Here is a 23,278-nt window from a genome sequence, read left to right on the forward strand (position 1 = left end):
TAATGTATTGTGTAAAGAATTTGAACAAAATTTAAAAAACTATACTTTGTAGTGGAAAATTAGAATGCAGTTATACTCATAATGGCATTGCGAAAATAATATGAACCATATGTTTCTTCAAAAACTCCTTTCAAAACCAATATTGTTTTTTTAACAAAAGAAATGCATTTATCCATCAGCAAATTGTTAACCTTTATAAGAACTAACGATTCTTGTTTGTAAGTAGCTTGTCGATGGTAGAGAAAATGAAGGTAAGTTTGACATAAATTAACATTGATATTGTCATAATTATTAATTAACATTTTACAAAACTTCGATTTTTTTAAATACTTAGGCATCTTCTAAACCAGGAATAGATCACCTTAGCTCTATTTGTCAAAACATTTGTTCCTCAATACTCTTCGACTACGAACTTTATGAGTCATTTCTTGGCGAAACGCGCGTCTGGCGCAAATACAAAATTTCAATCCTGGTATCTATGATCATATAAAAAAGAAGATGTGGTATGATTGCCAATGAGACAACTGTCCACAAGAGACAAAAATGACACATACATTAACAACTACATGTCACCGTATGGCCTTCAACAATAAGCAAATCCCATACCGCAAAGTCAGCTATAAAAGGCCCCGATAAGACAATGTAAAAAAAATTCAAACGAGAAAACTAACGGCCTTATTTATATAAAAAAAAATGAACGAAAAACAAATATGTAACACATACACAAACGACAACCACTGAATTACAGGCTCCTGACTTGGGACAGGCTTATACATAAATAATGTGGCGGGGTTAAACATGTTAGCGGGATCCCAATCCTCTCCCTTACCTGGGACAGTGGTATAACAGTACAACATAAAAACGAACTATAAAAATCAGTTGAAAAAGACTTAACTCGTCAGATGGACAAACATACAAGTGGACGTGGCCGGGTACTTATACATCCCGACACAAAAAGACACAATGAACATATCTGAGAGTACTCGCAGTTATCTGACAGCTAGTTCAAAGCCACTAACAACTTATAAAAAAATCATGCATCTAAGACTAAACTATCAATCTGTACACATCCAAAATCCAACGGGTTTAGTGTAAAGACGTCATAAACAGCCTTTTTTTTTTTTATTGACAACATTTTTTAAGTTTTCATCTTGCACAAAGACGGTAAAACTAGATTGAGCATGTATTCCTTTTCAAGCAAGTGTAAAAAAAACATAAAGGAAGATATACTTTAAAAATGAACAATGATTAAAGAGGACATTGGTTTACAAGAAAGAGGAAACGAAAGTAGAAAATTGAAACCTATCATAAATTGTCAACTTGCAGAAAAAAACATCTTTTCTTGAAATCACCATGACAGATTCTGAGTGGGGAAGACAGCGTCCCCCTTTGATCGGAAAATACATCATTTGGGGCATATCGTTAAAACAATTAGATTAACTATTTAGGAAAATAACTCCCTTTTCTAGAACATTGTCAAAACATTTGTTTGACTGAAACGAAAGGAAAAAATGAACATATATTGTATGAACGCTATTTTTTTTTTTACTGAAGATAATATTTTTACCTCTATATGTCTGTTCATTTCGAATGGCAGTATAAATTGATAGCATGTTTACATGAGGAAGACAAAAACAAATTTAAGAAGAAAAAAGCATATGAATTGACGCTAATAAATACGATAAGTTTGTTCGTTCCTTTGTTTTTGTTTGGTTTTTTTTCTTTTAAATGCCACTTTCAGTTACCTTACTTATATCATAATGGCTAGTTTTATTGATGAAGGTAGTCAGGATACCAAGAGAGAATCAAGGACTTAGATATAGGAAGATGTGGTGTGAGTGCCAATGAGACAACTCTCCATCCAAATAACAATTTAAAAATTAAACCATTATAGGTTTAAGTACGGCCTTCAACACGGAGCCTTGGCTCACACCGAACAACAAGCTATAAAGGGCCCCAAAATTACTAGTGTAAAACCATTCAAACGGGAAAACCAACGGTCTAATCTATATAAACAAAACGAGAAACGAGAAACACGTATATATTACATAAACAAACGACAACTACTGTACATCAGATTCCTGACTTAGGACAGGTGCAAACATTTGCAGCGGGATTAAACGTTTTAATGGGCCCAAACCTTCTCCCTTTTTCTGAAACAATAGCATAACATCACAACATAGAAAAACATACGATAAAATATCAATTGGCAGACTTAACTCAATCAAAAACGTACTTGTCAATTAAGATCGGGATCGAACGAACCTGATCACCAACAGAGTCGTTACTCGCAACATCAGAGGTGACAAACTATTGTAGATGAACTGGTTAAATGAAATAGCCATGAGGATCGGGGGGGGGGGGGGAGTGTTATTCTGTAAACATTTAATTTTCACCCCTTTTTTCTCTAATCATAAAAAAAGGACCCCTTTTTTTTTCTCTAATCTTCAAAAATTAGACCACGCATTTCTCTAATTTTCATTTTTTTTGCCCGTTATTCTCTAATCTCAATTTTTTAAGGGCATTATTCTCTAATTAGTTAACCCCATCCAAACCCTCAGCCATTGAGACCCCACGATATCTAACGATAATTTCATAAGTATAATCATGATATTGCGTTGTAGTTAATGTTGATATTGTTGCTGATGGTGTTAGTACTTGGTTGTTGTTGTCGAAGTTGTTATATTCTATATTTCTTAAATTTTATATTCATAGATATTGTTAGTACTAACTAACCAGCTGATCTTATTAATTGCCATCCTTTCAAAATATGGTGGCGAGGCAAACATCTACCAAATGCCACTTCCGGCCCACTTGATCTCTTGTTTAAAGAATCGAACTTATGGTATCAGCCCAACGGAATATCCAGGTGAAGATGTTACAACGTTTTGTGTCCAGGAGCATCTATGGGTCGATTCAAAGAAAATATTCCCATATGAAGTGGCAGAGGATACATCACGTTGGGTTTTAAGGTTGTTTGAAAAAGGTCGGAGGGAGAAAGAGCAAATTTTGAGGATAAGAAAGGAATATAGAATGTTAACAAAAAGCGAGCGAAACGATTATCATAGGGCTGTACAATTATTGAAAAAAGACCAGGTATGTTCTGTGAAACAATCAAATGTAAATACAAATATATAAAAGCATCCTAAAATATATATTCATAAGAACTAAGAACAGACTCATCATAGATACCAGGACTAAATTAGTATATTAATACGCCAGACGCGCGTTTCGTCTACAAAAGACTCACCAGTGACGCTCGAATCCAAAAAAGTTAAAAAGGCCAAATAAAGTACGAAGTTGAAGAGCATTGAGGACCAAAACAGAAACATTCTATACATACATATCAACTCTTTGTAAAATTTGTTCCTTTAGTAAACACACATGATTGCAATTTGTTTTTAGGAGAGAAGCCATGCACTTAAAGTATGATTCACCATGATAATAGAAGTTAAAACCTGAATTCGAAAAAAATAAACAAACTAAGGTCATAATAACAATTCAAATTCAATTCAAATATTTATTTTCGTATAAACTCTGAACAATAAGTTTGTGACAAATAACATAGACAATTTAATTGTTAAAATGTATAGCAGTTACTCGTTTCTCTCTCTTTTTTCTTAAAAAGATTAGACATTGGATTTACTGTTTAAATGGTTTACACATGTCTCTTGGGGTGTTTGAGTTTGCTGTTCTTTGTTAGCCAAAGTTCCGTTGCATTTTGTCGTAATTATAAACGAGGAAAGAAAAACTAGATGTTGGCTAATGCAAACTTAACATATTCGTATTTATCTGTTATAAGAGACTAAACATAACAAGTTCATTGAATGCATGATGATTTGTTTGTGGAATTTTTCTTTTTACGAATTACATTACGAATTTCCTTAGCTTAATCCAAATTAGTGTAATGTACTAAATACTTGTTTTGTGTGGAAAAAAATACTTTATTTCAATGTGGAATATTTGTGTAAAAGGTTGAGTAGTCAGATGTAAAAGTCTTTTTACATGAGGATATGTGTTTTAGTTTATGTGATTTTGTTTTATTTAAGAGTGGATATCTGCGCCCCTACAATTGGCAGTTAACCGGCTCAGCTTACCTGATTTCCATTCTGTTTGCCTGTATTTCACGTTCTCTTGGTTTTATGACTGGATTTTCCAATTGTTCCTATTCTTGATAATTAAGCTCATATTTTGTTTTTGTTTTATTTTGTTGACTTTGTAAAATCTATCTTCAAAGACCGATTTCGACATTCTTTTTTGAAAGACTTCCATCTAACCCTCCACCTTTGCTGGTTCTTATAGAAGTCTTGCCTTCTTTTGATCTTGCTATTTTATTGTATAATTAAAACTTGTCATTTCTTGTTTTTCATAGAGTGTATTGCCAAATAAATACGATGCTATAGTTAATTTTCACCGTGGAGACGCCATCGGAAGTGCACATTTTGGTCCAGCGTTCCCCGGATGGCATCGAATTTTTTGTTTGATGTAAGTAATTTTAAATGCTAAACAACTAAGTATTAATATTGTTTCTTTTATTAAGACCGCATTCGAAGTAAGAATTGAAAAAAAGTAAAATTGAACTTTTGAACAGCAGTTATACAGTAGTAATGCTATTGAAATAAGAGTTGACTGCATGTCAAATAATTCAAATACATGTGTATTCAAACCATTGCTATATGCCGTTAACAGTGTTTCTTATTCTTTTATCAACGCTGATTTTTTTCTTACATTTTATCCAGCAAATTAATCAGTTTGTAAAGCCTTATTGACTCATTTCGAAAAAGAAACTATCAAACAACAAAAAAACTTCTAAAAAAAAACCGGTTTAAGACAATCACTTATCGTGCGATTTATTTTTATAAATTGGTGGCAATTCCATCTGATTTTTAAACATTTAATTTATCTTCATGAATAAATAATTACTACAATTGTAAATCAAAATGACGCTTTGATAAAGACCAATCCTTGATATTTCAGAAACTTAATTATATACTTGGACATTTGTCACATCAACATTTAATTTTAAAAGAAACAGTCATATTGGCGTTGGTTCCTTTTTAAAAAGTTCCATTATCCTTGCGGTCTCATGATAATATTTCTTCTTTGCATTTACATACGTAGTAATATTTTCGAAATTCTAAGAAGTATTAAGTCAGTGTAGTAATCTTCAACTAAAATAAAGGCAACAGTAGTATACCGCTGTTCGAAATTCATAAATCGATAGAGAAAAAACAAATCCGAGTTACTAACTAAAACTGAGTAAACGTATCAAATGAAAGAGAACTGCGACACTACAGAAACACCACATTAAAATGCAACGCACACAGAAACGAACTGTAATATAGCAATGACCATTTTCCTGACTTGGTACAGGGCATTTTAAGAAAAAAAGGGGGTCACTGAACCTGTGGCATACCAAACCTAAGTAGTTTTCATACAGAATAAATCTAACAGATACAAATCATCTTTAATGCCAAAGAATTTCATGCATTCAATACAAAATACAATTTTGTTTAACTATTTGTTCTCTTTTTCGTATTATTAGAACTGTTTATTTGTCCAATAACTTACAATAGTACGACACGTGCTTTTTTTAGATTCGAGGAAGCATTAAGGGAAATCATACCTACTGTTACCCTTCCGTATTGGGATTCTACGTTAGACAGTGAAATGAAAAACCCAGAAGATTCTATCATATTTTCAAAATTATTTATTGGAAATCCCGATGGCTTAGTGACTGATGGGCCATATGCAAACTGGCATCACGATAAAGGAGGTCTTCTAACTCGCAATGTTGGAGCAGTTGGTCGACCATTGGATAAAAAAGACTTGGAAAATATATTGTCCAGAAGATATAATCATGAAATATTAAATCCTACCGCCAAGGAACTTAAATATAACTTAGAAAATCATCATGGAAAAGGTCATAGCTTCGTTGGTGGTAACATGGGTCGTTTGAGATCTGCTGCAGAAGACCCTTTATTTTTTAGTTACCATGCATTTATTGATTGCATATGGGAAAAATTTCGCATTCAACAAATGTCGAATGGTATTGACCCTTCAAAAGACTATCCAAACACCAATGACCCGTTACAGCATCCTTACAGGTTAATGGACGGATTTATACATCAGAATTATACAAACATAGATGGTTATAGCCATCACTTTACACGGGATATCTATACTTGTCAGGAATTTCCAACTTGTAGCCCGGAATATCCAGACTGTGGATCATTTTGGTTATTCTGTGATCAGACAAAATGGGTCTGCATCTCGAAAAGCTACAAAGAACATCTCAACCATTTAGATTCTACCCCTGTAGTTCTTAATACAGTTCAAAACAGATTTGAGATAAACGGACGGGCGGACATGGACGCTTGGGTGTATTTAACTGTTAAAGTATATGTAACGCGACCACCAACAGTTAACTTCAAATCATATGCGATACGAGATGGTAAAGCGTCAAGCACTGATGTGTTCTCTGCATCTCATTATCAAATAATGAGCGACAAAATACATCCGGGGAATCCAAAATCTTATTCAAGACGTAGATTTAATGGCTCTGGGATGGAGAAGATATTTATTCAAACAGACGGCTTAAACTACGACGGAACGTCACTAGAATACGCCATAATAGATGAAAGATTTGCTATGGCTGAGGGAATAACATATGTTCCAGTGAAAAACCCCGGCTATGGCGTAACAAAGGTTCTTCTTACAGCATTTGATTCCGGTGGAAGATTGTGTAGACCGTTCTGTAAGCGTTCCGATACAGGTGAGTTCGAGCCATGCTCGGGTGCTGTTGCCATTGATTCATCCAGTCCTCTGATGTTTGGGGAAACATATGCTGATAACATTCTTAGTCGATATGAGTTTAAACAGGAATTCCCTTACTCACAAGATCGAGGTATATTCATTATATACTATTGCGACTTTCAAGAGGTTTGGCCATGGGATATGTCTTGGAGTAAAGATAGTTGCTGAATAAAATAAAATATGAGATGGTTAGCATTTTTTATTGTATATCTTAGATAAAAGATGGATACCATACCAGTGAGGATTTTAAGAACTATTAGCCGAAAGAAAACAGACAATTCCATGTTCATAAGAAAAACAAAACATGAAAAAGAAATCAACAGCTATCTAAACACTATACAAACAATTAAGGTAGCACTTCACAGTTAGGCGTGTGGTTTCGCATTTTGGCCCCCGTACATTTTTCCAATTCCATATATACCAATTCTTTATTTACACTCAGACACAAAATATGTGTAACATGAGGACAAATTACAAATCAAATACAACAAATGACAGAATAGACAGGTAACTATCAACAAAAGAGTAATTTCTAAAGATAATAAAACTTGTAAGATACATGCATCTTTCTAAATGAAGGTAGATAGCTTCTTGATAAATATAGCTAGATTATACAATAACTGACAGTGACACAATGACAGCATATTTTGCATTTTCAGTACAGATGGGTATGCTGCATAATATTTCGGTATATATTTCTTCCGAAGTTCAGTAATAGTACTATTATTACATACATATAAATAATGGTATTCATCACCAATACATGATTCATTACATAAGATACATATGCGATCTGTCCTAGCGATGTTGTACCATCTGCCAGTTTCCATAGGGATTTTTTAGGTTACATGTTCTCAATTTTGAAATCCAGATTCTTTTATCCTCTGGGAGACGTAATAGATAATTTTCCAGACCAAATTCAGATTTAAATAACTTATAATATTCGCCACGAGACGAGTTATCGATAGTACTGAACCATTTTTGAAGAAACTGATCCTGAAGAATCTGTTTTATAACAGGTTTGATGGTTGAATAATCAATGTTTTGATTGAAAAACATATAACCTAATCCTGAGTTGTCAAATATAGATTTTACAAATGACACCCATTTAAATTCACAAATACCATCAGCATGTAGTTTGAAAATAAGCTTATACATAGAACTACTCAGTTTGTTTTCATTTTTAGCCATTCTGCTCCAAAACGATAACATTCTTAATTTTACTTTAATTTCAAGTGGAAACCTTCCTAATTCTCCATATACCATGAAATTTGGAGTACTTGATCTCACATTTAAAATTCTCTTGCAAAATTGTAGATGAACTTTTTCAATTATATCAATTTTTTCAAATCCCCATATTTCTGATCCATACAATAAAATAGGTTCGACAAGATAATCAAACAGTTTGAGTTGTAGGTCAATAGGTAAATGTAAATTTCTAATCTTTGTATAAACAGCAAAAAGTGCTTTTTGCGACTGTTCTACAAGCTTTTTCTTTGCACAAACAAATGACCCATTATAATTAAGCAAAAGACCAAGATATGTATAGCTATCTACAATTTCAAGAGATGTACCATCAAGTTTAAAATCATTATCCATTTTCGTTTTTCTTTTGCTAAAAACCATCACTTTAGTTTTACCAATATTCACACCAAGTTTCCACATTTTACAATAGTTTTCAAAAACTTTGAGAGCATTTTGCATTTCATCATAATTATCAGCAAAAATAACTGTGTCATCTGCATACAACAAAAATTTCTAAAAATACATGTAATTCATTATAACATTTTTCTTTAATTAATTCTAGAGGTAAAACATAAAGTTCTCTAAAGTAATCTTCTAAGTCATTTAAGAATATGGAAAACGAACTCCAATCATACACGGGAAGAAATCTGATATCGTATTGTTGTATTGAACACATGATTTGATATTAGTATACATATTATATATAACTTGGAAACATTTTCCTTTTATCTGGCTTTTTTGTAATTTAAACCAAAGTCCAGTTCTCCAGATGGTATCAAAAGCCTTTCTAAAATCTACGAATGTACAAAACAATTTTTTACCAAAGGACAAATACAATGAAACAAGTACATGTATGACAAATATATTGTCTGTAGTTGAATGCCCTTTCCTGAAACCGGCTTGATTTTTAGAGATCAATTCCAGTTTATTAGAAAAGAAATTCAGTCTTTCGTTTATAATCGAAGTGAAAAGTTTACCCAGACAACTAATGAGTGTTATTGCTCGAAAGTTGTCAGGATCTTGTGGATTTCCTTTATTCTTAAACACCGGCTTAATTATACCCAGGAGCCAACTATCTGGGATAATACCTGTGTCTAGCACAATGTTAAAAAGTTTACAATACATTGAGATAAACTCAGGTGGGGTGTTTTTAAGGTATTCGTTAAGAATACTGTCAATCCCAGGTGCTTTACTATTTTTCAATTTTTTAATAGCTTCAGCAACTTCTGTCTGGGTTATAATCCCATTTTCAAATATGAAAGTTATTGTGCAATACAACACCAACACCAGTGATGAACTCCGCAAGGGTTAAAAGTTCCGTCCATACATTAGACAACTGTCATAGTCAGTAAAAATCTTTGTGATAGTCTTATTTATCATGAACTAAGTGTTTTGCATTTATGAAGCATGCGTCCAAATTGCAAGAAAAAAAGATTTTTATACTAACTGCATGGGATCGAAAGTAGCAAACATGTTTAACTTGGGCAGTTGACACTTAAGAATACAGACACAAAAATCATATAATGATAATCAATTATAGACAATCTGTACACGATAAAACGGACAAACAGGCAATATCACACACATTCGTCACTTGACCATCTACTAGATATACAATGCTAAACTAGTGGTACTGGCCTTATCTTCACAGGTAAACAAATGACATAATCACTGAAAACTGGTGTGCATTTTAAGATATGGTGATGGTTATTTTGATTTTGTGAACAGCTAACACTAGTTATATGGCTAACTGTTGGAAGAGTGTTATTCACCGAGAACATCCTTACTTCAGCATTCGGTGTTAATGTACTGACATGATCTATAACAATGTTTTCGAAACTCCTCCCAGTTGATAAATTATAAAATTAACAATAATCTAAGGTGGAAAAGTTGACTTAACATGAATTTGGTTGGTTTTTTTTTTATATATCCATTTTGGTCTTATAGCTCCGAATGTTTCTACCTTCGTACACCACTTTGCTTTTCGATGGTTAACTTTGAGCGTTTGTTTGAAATGTCAACCAAGAAAAGCGTTCGGGACTCATCAAATTTATGAAATGTTATCTGCATAAAAGAATAACACCAAGACGCTATTTTACGAGATAAGTCAAGGGAAATTATATATATGCATTACAATACATACGGCCTATCCATTTGACAACCTTGTAATGACTGAAGGGAAAAATCCTTTTGCGTCAAAATGCGTCCTTTTGCCCCACACCTGATTTGCGTCAAGTATACGTGTGTGGAGCTGTTTTTTTTAAATGCCGTGTATCATTTGCGCCAAATTTATTTCTTCATAAAAACCACCAAGATTTTACAAGTATGCAAAAAAAAATCATAAACTTATTTGGAATTAGAAAAAAAAAAGTTTATTGAGATGCTTATGAATTGCATAATCATCAGCATATGTGGTCAATACTCAATCAGCAGAAACTTCTACTTTTTAATCAGTTTTTCAAATCTGGCAACAAAAGTCCTTAAAATTGAACTTGTTATTTTACCATTTTTTAACAATATCTGATGTTTTATTTCGGAGTATTATGTACGATAGTATATGTATATTGGCGAAAGTTCATTTTGTGAAAAGGCGTTATTGATACTAATATTTGACGCAAATGATAAATTTTTAAAATAGCCATTAACACAAAAGGACTGCTGCCTAATGAAATTGGTGCCTCGTTTTAGAATAATTGAATAATTGCATTCGCCTGTAAAAGTGCAGTGCATTTCATTTCGTTTCAACAAGTTAAGAAAAGTTTACCTACGCAGCTTTGATTGTTCTGCTAAGAACCTTTTGGTGTTTTGTCTATCAGATATCTTGGTCAGGATCCTACTATGAAGAAGGTTGGTTCACAAAAACATGTTGTGCTCATGCCAATCATAACATATTGATGTGAGTAATTCATCTAAGTGAAAGTTAATTGTATAAGAACTGAATAATGACATCTTATGATAAATCAAGGACAGTAATCATTTACGATGATGTTGTATCTTACAATATAAAGCTGATGAATTATCAGTTTCTCCTATGGAATCGTCCACCAAGTTTCCAGTGCTAATTATATTATGATCACGTGTTTAAATGATATTTTTTATCTGTGAATGTTCAGCTCAGACTATTATTTGTGCTGTAACAAAGGGTCTCCATTCCGCCAGCATAGTGTTGCCGCGATAAGCCTTTTTTGCTGATGCGTCGTATTTAGCAATCAAAACAATCTTTTTACAGTAACTCTTAAAACGTTTTCAGTCTTAACAAAATGACGTCTTAACAAACAGCCGACAACATACCACTACATAGGAAAACAAATACTGAGCAATGTCACCCAGCCCAGTCGATATATACCGAGGTTATCTTATGTGATAAAGACTTAGAGTATCTTACTTTAAAAATTGTGTGTTGTCGTGTTGATAAATAATTCAAATTATTTGATGTCACAATCAATTTACAGAGAACGATATTTTGTCTACGATAATTGAAATATTTATGTTGTCCCCATACGTGATGTATATATGCCATAACTTATTGTTCAAGGCCATATGATTACATTTATATATATATTTGCTTAGAACTTTGGTTACCAACACAAACTGACGGGTGACCTTGTTCACAGCAAGAGGCGATTGCCTTGCTGACGCAAGTGATGCCAGTACTTATGGAGTTTGTGCAGTTCCCTCGGTTGCTGTTTTTCGGTAAACTACTGTTGTCTTTTATTTATCCGATCCATTTCCACAAAATAAACGTTAGTAAGACCAATCATAAATAACCAACAAAACTATTTATTTCTATTCTTAAAATATCACATTATTCAACAATACATTATTTTAACAGTCATAATAGCATAACAAAAATAAAACACACTTCATATTTTGGGAATGCAATTCTTTCGTTAAGTATTTTTTTTATTCTATTTTTTAACATGTTAACCACCACACTCATGATTTATATTGATATCTTGTTGCAAGCAAAATCCTATACATGATCTATTAAAAAGTAAATCAGAGTTAGATATTTAAAGATAGTCTTAGATACTATGCATTTAGTGCTCGTTAAACTACAGCCGAAAGTCGAAAAATGATACATGAATCAATTATATTTCCAGAGATCAAGTCACTAGAAAATTAAATAAAACAGAAGTTTTAAATGTAAAGAATGTATAAAGTGCATGTTAAAAATCCTAAGGATGAACCGCTTTAAAATAAATCCCATAAATATGCATGCTATACACATAATATGAATCATATTCCAGACTTCAATCGTAAATAATATAAAGTAATAGGCACATCAAAAAAACAATATTTAAAAAAGAGGGAACAATAAATTCAGTTTCTCAAAGTCCAAACTTCTTATATTCTCAAGTAGAGAAAACACAACATACAAATTGAAATAAATAGGCATAAAACTCATATTTTAGAGAATAAAAATGGCACGGTAGTAATTACTCTCAAGGAACTTTTCTATTGTGTACCCCTATGTCAATGTATCTGAAGAGAACACTTTGATAGCATCTACTGTAGGAGGAATCTAGTGTAAAAATATGTGAAATAATTTTACTACAGGTTTTTGAATGAAGGCATTAGTAGCATACCGCTGTTCAATAGTCATAAATCGATTTGACTGAAATAAATCCGGATCACAGACCATAAATGAGGGAAACACGTCAACTATAAGAGGGAAAAACGGAACAACAGAAACATTTTAATGCTACAAAAACAAACGCCATTTGCATTTGATACCAACTGTTTTATTCTTGACTCTAAGAAAAATGTGGCTTCGTCAAAAAATGCCATACTAAAAATTCTGCTAAAATAAAGACATAACTAACGTGTCAGGAATGCAGTAATTGAGCTGTACTAGTGGCCTAAGTTTCATTAAAATAGCAGAAAAGGTAAACGGTCATCATACATACTGTGGATTCATTTATTTTCGTGGCTACCAATTTTCGTGGATTAGGGAAAACTTGCATGTTAGAGGATATCTAATTTCGTGGTTTTGATGAAGTCTACATACAAGCCTTTAGAAATTTGTCATTCCTTGAATATTTAATTTCGTGGTTCAACAGTAACCACGAAATCAACGAAAATTGGTATCCAACGAAAATTAATGAATGCACAGTATTCTATTCATTTCCGAATATTTTAATGAAGATACTTCAGCTGTGTGTTTAGGTTCTGAGTCAGTGTTACAAAGTGGTCGAAATTCATAAAAGGCTATCATTATCCCTATGGACTAGAAAATAGTACCGTGCCACATTTAAGTTGTCTCCCTTCATACAGTAAAATGAAATAATACAGTAAGACAAATAAACTTACAGATGGATAGGAGCCTCAATGAATATTTGTGTAATTATAAAACTGCAAGTATTAAAGGCTGCAACTTCCCTTAGGTGACCATAGACTCTTTTTCATTTTAGCGGATGCCCTTTTGATTTGAAGGCCATCCAACCTTTTATTTTTTCTCCTAATCATAACAAAAAACAGGAATTTCGTGTTACAAATTATTTTAAAAGTACATGTGTGTTAACGTTATGGCGTTAATTAAAAATAATATCACCCTTATATAATAGTACAATTTCGTCAATATCTTTACAAGAATTTACTAGTAACTTCAGTGATATAACTTTTGGTATCGACCAGGTTCTGTTGAACTAGTGTATTGCTATACGGAAATTATATAATTCATTTTTCAACAGATGGAGAGACAATTATTCATATTTTAAATCTTAGCACAACTCGATAAAATATTCGAAAAACCTCACTACTACACAGAACAAAACTTGTATATAAATGTAACCAACAAAGTATGATAAGAATACAACTTATCACCAGAATATAGTTTTAGTATGGCATATTTCTGAACTATCTTTAATATTACATTAAGACAGTAAACTATTGCGGAGTACAACTTATATAAAAGGTTTGATGCTTAGTTAGTACTTTAATATCTTAGTGCCTCTACTCCTTTGTATTTTGCTCGTTAAATAAGGCTCCAAATTTATCGCAATTAAATTTTATAAACGGTATAGACTTGTAGCTTACAACTGTGTCATCCAGAGTTACCGTTTTGCAATAATCTGACGAACTATTTCTGTGCAATAGCATTCCAGTGCATGGTTTATATTCTGGTGGCTTAGACCCGACAACAAGACATACGGGAGAACACAGTCGTCCGCAAGAATCATGCGCAGATATATGAGAGGATGAATTATCTTTATTCGATATGGCTATGTTAAGCCTTGAGGTTGCAAATGGATTGTTTTTATCCATAACCACAAAGTCTAAATATTGACCACTATATGATACACCATTTGATCCAACATAGATATCAATTGTATTCTGGTCTTTCTGTTGACACTCGTGATGTGTAAGTTGTTTTTGATTAAGATGTCCAAAATCAAGAATATCAGGTTCCTTATAGGAGGGGTGTAAATGGTCAGCAAATGTGCCATAGAAAACTTGTACAGTCACAAAACACCACAAGTCTAATTTTTGTTCTCCATCAATCACAAAATCATGCGGAATAGCTTTTTCTATATCAGATTGGAAAGGAATATGTTGAGAAATGCACCGCCAATTTTTCGTGTCGCATTTCAGCCATTTTGATTTGCACGTAGGCTGGTCTGGAGTGCAAAAAGGCGAATATTCATAACTATAAACATGATCTGTCCAGTAATCCGAGTAACCATGTATATTTCTAAAATATCCAAATGGTTTCATATCAATTAACGGATGATGTTCCCCGTAGGCAGTCCTAGGATAATCAAACTCGGGGTTTATCCCCTTTTCTTTTTGTGACATTCTAAAAAGAGACCAAAGATAATCTATAAAGGCATGGTGAACGTAAAATAATGGGTCGTCTGCAGATGTATCAATCTCTCCCATTTGTCCCCCGATCCAGTCATGTACATCGTTGTGTGCTTCCTCTAAACAATTAGCATCATCTGCCGTTGGATAAGTAATGTCTTTTGTTCGAGTCTGACTTAATATATTCGCTGCATACTGGGTAGATATCGCAGCACCACTTCCGCTTATATTTCTGTGAAGTGGACCAGTGTTTGGTCCAATAAAATCTCGATATGGACCAGTGGTAACATAACCCATATTATTTCCTGCAAAATGTTCAGAAAACATAACGGATTGTTCTGGAATCATCATGTTACTATCAAGAGTAGAATCCCAATATGGCAGGATAACTCCAGGGACCATTTCTTTTATAGCCATTTCAAATCTGCAAATAGTTCGAAATGAAAAAAATAAAAAGACACCACCTTTGAAATGTATTTTTAATAAATTTTAACCAGTCATTTTGTGTATCTATTATTTCACTGTTGTATACTGAACGACCTTAGAAACGCAACACTAGATTATTTTTGTGTTATTTTTTGAATGAATGTGTCAACGTCAAAAGCGATGAATGCCTGTTACTAACGTTAAAATGATTGTCAGAAAGGTCAACAAATTCTGTTTGACATTTTTTGGGTTCTGTTTTACACCTCCTGATTTTGCATTTGTTCAACCCATAAATTGGTTTTGGCAATTAATCGGTTGGAACTTGAGGGCTTTACAGGTTTTCCTTCAGTCAATTCTTTGGCAATGCAGTTCATGGGAAACATTTATGGCATGAATTTGTACTCAATGGCACTCGGCAATTCGGTTAGCAGTTGACGCTGCGGCCGTAAATATGATTGGCAAATGACGTTGCATAATCAAATTCTGTTGATGTTTCATTGTCACTTCACGTTGATCTGTTCATTAATGGCCAGCAACAAATCTTGTCTACTTGTATCGTTGTCAGTCGGAAGGACAGTAGAACGAGTTTCTGAAGTCATACGGTATTGCATCACATTTATGTTTTCATGATTGCAGTATTCTTAAGGGCTAATTCAGTTCTTTGGTTTTTTTTTATTTCTCTGACTTGGCAAAATGGAGATGCAACATTAAAAAAAAAAGTAAGTAAGGCAAAGGATTGAAAGAACTGTTTCACAAAGCAAAAAAACTGAAACAATCTTTCATGGGGCCAAAATTTCGCTTTGAGAAATTCGTGCGACTTCAAAAATTCGGTACGTTCAATAACCACAGGTAAGTCAGATTTTGATTTTTTTGTAAGGAGAAAGAAGCATGATAAGCATGAAAAGTAGTTGTAAGAGAATCAAAAAAGATTTGGTTAAAAAAATCAACAAAATGAGTGTTGCGTTTCTACAGTCGTTCAGTATACTACTCAAAAGCTATTTTGTTTTGAATGTCGTAATACCATTTTCAGAATAATTTACGAGCAGCCTTAGCATTTGGTTAAATAATTATTTTAACCAGAAGATAAAGGCGTCTGTGGTCGGGCAAATTGTAATCATCTTTGAAAGATGCGTCGCGATATTTAAAATATGAATATATTGGGCTTTTATGAGGGAAAAATCAACTTTTATTAAGTAAATTAAATTTTTAACCAAAATAAATCAATATTTGTACCATAGCAGTAAATATTTGACTGCTACGATGCCGAATACCTTTCAAAATTGAAGAGCTTCTATTCCATGTCCAATACTAAGGTAAAAAGGTCATTCAAAACATAACTCACAACACTAAGAATATCCTGTGCCAGCCTGGAAAACTTGGTCCTCTGTGAGCTGAAGGGGATACTGCAAAGGTATGGAGGTCGGCTAATGCATCGTATTTGTTTGGTGGAACACTCTGTTAACAGGTTAGCAAGCATATAATATGACATTGTATTAACAACAGAAACTGTCTTTTTGACAGAAACTAAAAGCTTTCAATGGCCTTTTTTTGGCTCACCTGATTGAAGGATCAGTGTCATAAATATTCAATCTCCATAGTTATTCTATTAAACTTACTGAGGTGAGTTGAAGTCATTGATAAAAGTTTTTTTTTGTTATAAACATTGGTGTTTTTTTCATTTCATCCTATGTGCTATAATTATGTTGGGAAGTGATATTTTTATCAGTATTTGTGTGTGCTGCCTCTTTTTCTCTGCGTCCTGGTTGTTTGTGATAAGAAAATGTTGATAAGCCATTTATACTTAATGTATATTATAGGCATAAGGTAACACTGAAAAACTTACAGTATCTTGTTTTAGCATCCGAACAGCTTTATGAAAATCTTCTCTTTCTCTGTCTGTTAATCGTCGATATTCCTTCCTTATACTTTTAGAGATTCCCAGTGGTTTCATTGTAAAAAATGGTGACAACAGTCTGATGACATATTCATAGATTTTAGGCCTTATTGAATTAGTGTAGTTAGAATTATTCTCCCAGTTGAAAAAATCCCAACAGAATTTGTGTACTGCCGCTTGTTGTGTAGTGATTCGGTCGTCAAAAGTTTTCAGACATTCTATCATGGCCTGTGGAAGATCTTCCTGTATCAACGTTGATTCCGTCTTCAGAAAAAGAAGCCACGATAAAAGGATGAACCAAAGCATCTGAAAACATGTCTTGTAATTAGGGTTCATTTCTATAAAAACTACAAGTTCAAACCTGCTGCATATTCATGAGACTAACCAAAATCAAAAATCCCGTCGTTGTCTCGCGTTATATTAATAACAATGTTGTGTTTTCTTACTTAGATATATTTGCATCATTATTGGCAGATAGCTTTAATTTTTCGTATTTGAAATACCTTGCGATATTTACTGGTTTCCCATATTATATATGCATTATTCTATAATGTTTTATTTTTCTATTTTCTATTTCAAATCCACATAGATCCTTGCTATAAACGGTAGTAAAATAAAATTAAAAAAATCTATTTCTGTAAGTCTATACATTTCCATTGCCGAAAACTGTATGGTCTTTTCTGGATGTTATTCGATAATGTATTTCTTTGACGGTATGATAACTCATTGTCACTCATACCACATCTTCTTATATCTATATAACTTAAGATGCATATTCATATCTTGAAAATTGGTTAAGCGTCATTATGAAAGGTATGTCCATCGATTAAAGCTGAAAAGCTCAAAATCAAAAAGCGTTTCTAATGTATTTATTTTACATTAACGCATTTTAAAGCATTATTTGTATAATTAGATTTATAATTTTTTTAAATGTAAATGAATTATAAAATCCCATTGATTTCTAAACATGAATGAAACAGTTAGCTTTCTTGTTCACTTCCTGAAAACCTTGTAGCAAAGAAAGTTCCGAAAAGGTGAAGCTAAATGGATGCAAATAAACTTTTATCAAAAGTTACTCTATTTTCTTTTTTTTTAAAGTCTAATACTTTAAGTTTATCTTTCATTGACGGATTTTGTTTGCAATGCTATGTTGATGTTAATGTAAAAGTGACGTCAAATTGGACTGTTTTAACAAAGAATTGGTCTGAACTCGCTGATACAGATCAAGCGGTGTAGGTTCAAATGTTATATAATGCCGAAATTCATTATAAAAATTTGCGATTACAGGTACATAATACATAGTCTGCCTTAATTATTAAATCTGTTGGTAAAATGAATTTTGGCAGCTTATAAGAAAAAATACGGATAAGATAATGAAGAACAAAATACATTTTGATAAAAAAACTAAATCGCATGCTGGTTTTTATTAGAAAAAAATATGAAGATGGGGCACAATTGCCAAATGAGAAAATTCTGCACGAATGAACAAACATAGAAGATATTAATTAATGAAGCACCTTTTTATTGATAAATATGTGGAACTCTAATGGTGTCCGACTCTTACTTGACAGCTGAAAGTAAAGTTTAATGTAGGAAATTAAAACATCTGTACTGATTATCTTAAGCACATAATTGTATATATATTTTCTCAATATATTTTTGAATTGTCTCAAATTATTTCTTATCGGAGCCGCCTTCTATATTATGTGAGTTTTGTTTTATTGTTAAATACCTTATGATAGCCTACAGTCCTTCGGTCACGGGTAGAAAGTGTTGTGTTATGGTAATCATACCACACCATATCTTATTAATATTAATACTTATTTTCATTTTTGGATAGCTATCAACACACCGTAGTAGTTAAGTACCAGTCTTTGTAAGAATCAGGCAATTTAGGTAAAAATTAAAACATGATCAGAAAAAACCCACCGAGCTAATCATTCTATTTAATACTAACCATCATCCTGAGTTAAAAATTATTAGTCTCTTGTTTGTGTGTGTCTGGTAATATCAAATAACTTGGTTAGAATATTGGTTAGAATGATAGCAAATTACAGAGTTATCTCCCCTTATTTGTTAATTTCTAGTGCATTTCAACCAAATTGTATCTTCTATTACCAGAAGAGAAAACAGAAATGAATGCTATTTTTGTGCATAACTACATATTATGAACTGAAATCAATGTCAAATTGGGTGGGTTTTTTTGGTCATGTTTTCATCACTGCCTGATTCTTAGGCAGACTGGCACTTAAATAACTCTTACAAAATCTTTAAAGTGATATTGTAGATAGGCTGGTGTTTTATAGGACAACCTTTTAATGTTTGTGTCATTTTGGTCTTTTGTGGATAGTTGTCTCATTGGCAATCATACCACATCTTCTTTTTTATATTTGGTTAATTGTGTTGTTGGGCTGCTGCATAAAATCTTTAAAGTGTTATTTTAGATAGGCTTGTGTTTTATAGGACAACCTTTGGTTTTTTGTGTTGTTGGGCTGCTGCATCCTTGACGTTTACCCCTTTTTTTCTGTCGAATTTCTTCAGGACACATTTGATTAATTGGTGATCAATCAAAATTTGATAGCATCTCTTTTTGCAGTCGCTTACATTGAGTGTGTAAGTAAACGCTATAAATATCTTTGGTAAGCTAACTTGGAAGCTGAACCGTGAAGTCATTATTAGGTAAGGTACACTCCCTCCTTTCGAAGTGGCCTTGTCCTGCACACAGATTGGTTGGTTATCTGACTCTTAAAAGAGGGAAATTACCTAAACTAATAATGACTTCGCGGTTCAGCTAGAAAGCAAGCTACCAAAGATATTTATTACATTTACTTACACACTCAATTCAATCAGCTGTAATAAGTTTAAATTACGTGGCATGATCTTAAGATAACTTTGTATTTCGTGATATCATGGGTATGAGATGACTCAATTATATGTTATCATTGCTGCATTTTTTTTTATTTTCAAGCAGTCTTATGTGTCATTTATCATGTGTCTAGCTGGTTTTTTTTATATTTCCGATAAGATGAACTGATTATACTACACAGGCAAATTTTGCATTAACGAATAACACGTAAAATAAACGTGAATTTCACTGAAATATTCATTTGAATATTAAGGGAATCGAGTTTATACATAAAATTCACGTTAAATACACGTGAAATTATAGTGAATTGCGCCTTCACCTAAAATTCCCATGATATTTTTCGTGTTATTTAGAAATTAAAAACATCAATCGAGCATCTACGTGTAATTCACATGAAAAACTGAATGTGAAAAACATTTGAAGAAATTCACGCGAAACTAACGCGAAATGCGTGTGAATTAACGGGAAATCAAAATGAGCCAAAGGTTATGTAATACGGATATAGCAGATACATTTGATTTTATTATTACAAATGTCATTATTAACATTATCATTATTTTTAAGATAATAATAACGATAATAGTAAAAAGCAATAACAACAATAAGAATTAAACCAACAGCAACAACAATAACAACAATAATATTAACAAGAATAACAGCAATAAAAACAAAAATAATAAAAAATTATAATAAAATTAAAAAATCTGTTTGTTTAAGTACATCTGTATGAAATATATAAATACTTTTATCAATATTAAAATTCTAGTAAGATAACAAGATTTTCGTTATCCAAAATGAATGAAATTTATTGTTCCACATGTTAATATCTGGCCAAAAACGAACTGACAAGACATCGAAAATAAAAAAACGAAATTCCGCCTTAAAATATTTATTTACCTTATCTAATCGAAAGCAATAATCTGCTTTATTCCGATTTAATTTCAAAATTTAAATCCATGCCATTTATTATAGTTTGCGTTATTTCAGCATTTCCAACCCACAATATATAACTATAATGTTAAAAAAAGGAAACAAAGTTTTATCGATAAATGCAAGATGTTTCAAAGTCTATTAGCTAAGTTATTCGTACGACTTTTTAAGAAGTTATAAGTATATTCCACGTCAGAGGGTTTCCTTTACATCTTATTTTAATTTTTCACATTATTTGTAATTATTTGTATATTTATATAGAAATGTAACATTCACCATATCAAACATGTTCAATGGTTCATACAAGTAACAATTTAATCTTAAATGTTGGAAACAAATTACTATGGATTTTCAATTTTGAATTGCTTAAATGTTTCGCATGTGGGGTCTATTTGGAACACATTGTATAAAGGAATAGTAGCATTAATTGTTAAACAGAAGCAAGCTCGAATTGCTTAACTTATCCGGATATAAAATAGCTGTATAAATACAGTATACAGTATATATACAAGAACGGGAGACACTATTTTGTGCCATGCCCAGACTTCCAATGCAGTAATAAAAAAAAAGGGAACAAATACATTTGGGAAGTTTTGGTTAAAACTAATGATGAGCGAATTGGTGTTAATCAAACATACTAGTAAATTCACAATGATTGAACGACAACTATGTATCCAAAACCCTTTTCACTACAGTATGGCTATTAAGCATGGACATCGTCAGCAGTTGTTGTATGTCAATTTCTAATGTTTTCGGTATGTAGAGAATTTGGTGTAAATGGGATATCTCTTTTTGTTTGTTCTGAATTTAGTTACAACATGTATGGATTCGGGACAATTTAGAGATTGATATATTGTTTGAACCTGTCTATAAGTGAACATTGAATGTTGCTCTCTAGATGTCGTTTGGTTGTTTTTGTCGTTGTATTGCTGTCTTATGGATGTAACCCTTATAATATGCATATCAAAATACAAGTATAGATATAACTTCAGATTTAATTCCTGTAGGTTATTTACACTATAAATCTCTATATTTCATTTTGGATTACATTTATGATAAATATGTTTCTTTGCAAATATCTGTTGTATAATGTCCATATAAGAAATTACTTTTTTGGGACCAAAACACACTTTTAATGTCAGAATTAAAAATAAATGTTAGGGTTTGTTAACCATTATATGACAAACCTTATGAATGTTAATGTTTCTACAGGCTTGAAATACACATGATATCTCCAAAACATTCACTTAACAGTGCAATCTGTTCTTTTGCAAATACAGTGTATGTAAAGTGCGGATCCTAAAATATCATTTTTACTGTATATGCCATAAATGTCTAATGTAGAATGATAAATAAACAGACGAACTTTTTTTAATTTTTGAAGAAAATGAAGAAAATTCGTTAAAATGTATATGTTCAGAAATATATAATACTAATAAAACAAAGTAAGAGATGCGAGCGGGGTTTTATCGCGCCTAAAGCCATCAAGCTGTGAAATATATACCAAAATAAGTGAATATTTAGGACATTTCACGAACAGATCGTGCAGGTGCTTTATAACTAACAGGTAAGATGTTGTTGCAGTAAAAAATATTCATTTTAATACAATTAATAAAGTTGTATAAAGTAGAATATGTTTTGTCATTCAGTTTCTTCATATTTAACTAAATTCCACTATGATGATTTCGTAATGCTAGTCATGTTTACTGTCGAATAATGATACTATTCTTTCATTTTCACTGTGGAGCGAATCATTAGTATTGTATATGCGGTGCATTTTCACTGTATAATTTATTTATTTGCATCTATTACAGCTCATTTCTTTAAGCATGTAGAGCAAGACTTTAGTTGACTTGCTTGCCTTTCTTTTTTTGGATAATCATTATGATAACACCCAATTTAATTCAAATATTAAACATACAGGTTAAACTATGCCTATTCATATTGTTTAAAAAGGTCAATCTTATTTACAAAGTTTGTTTAAACAATTAAACAAACAAAGCAAGCAAGCCAACCAAAGTTTTGCTTTACATGCATTAGGAAATTAGCTGTAAAGCCTCAATTTAGCCGACTTGCTCAAACAATAGATAAAGTAAGAGAAAGCTTTGATAAAATTTAACTTACGGAGGAAAGTTTGGTTTTAAAACACTCTAATAAATTCAATAGAAATAACATTTATTTCAAATGTATCATCCATTTAGTTTCTTATAAAGCATATAGGGATCTTTATCCTTATTTTTTTATCCATTTCCATGACACTTCACCACTAATTACGTACATCTTGATATAGATTGAAC

General features: G+C 32.2%; 2 protein-coding genes across 2 annotated transcripts; one reads left to right on the forward strand and one right to left on the reverse strand.

Moving 5' to 3' along the window:
• Nucleotides 1-233: 233 nt before the first annotated feature.
• Nucleotides 234-6,984, forward strand: LOC134711929 (tyrosinase-like protein 1). The gene is made up of 4 exons (XM_063572985.1): nucleotides 234-251; nucleotides 2,716-3,096; nucleotides 4,373-4,485; nucleotides 5,598-6,984. The coding sequence occupies exons 1-4, from the start codon at nucleotides 234-236 to the stop codon at nucleotides 6,982-6,984; spliced, it is 1,899 nt and encodes a 632-aa protein (XP_063429055.1).
• A 6,882-nt stretch (nucleotides 6,985-13,866) lies between these two features.
• LOC134707510 (uncharacterized) lies at nucleotides 13,867-17,492 on the reverse strand. The gene is made up of 3 exons (XM_063567318.1): nucleotides 17,135-17,492; nucleotides 16,634-16,746; nucleotides 13,867-15,289 (listed from the first exon to the last, which is right to left on the reverse strand). Exons 1-3 carry the CDS (start codon nucleotides 17,489-17,491, stop codon nucleotides 14,017-14,019), a joined length of 1,743 nt encoding a protein of 580 aa, XP_063423388.1. The 5' UTR covers nucleotide 17,492; the 3' UTR covers nucleotides 13,867-14,016.
• Nucleotides 17,493-23,278: the final 5,786 nt, after the last annotated feature.

The sequence above is a fragment of the Mytilus trossulus genome, chromosome 1, assembly GCF_036588685.1.
Source record: "Mytilus trossulus isolate FHL-02 chromosome 1, PNRI_Mtr1.1.1.hap1, whole genome shotgun sequence".
NCBI classification, from domain to species: Eukaryota; Metazoa; Mollusca; class Bivalvia; order Mytilida; family Mytilidae; genus Mytilus; species Mytilus trossulus.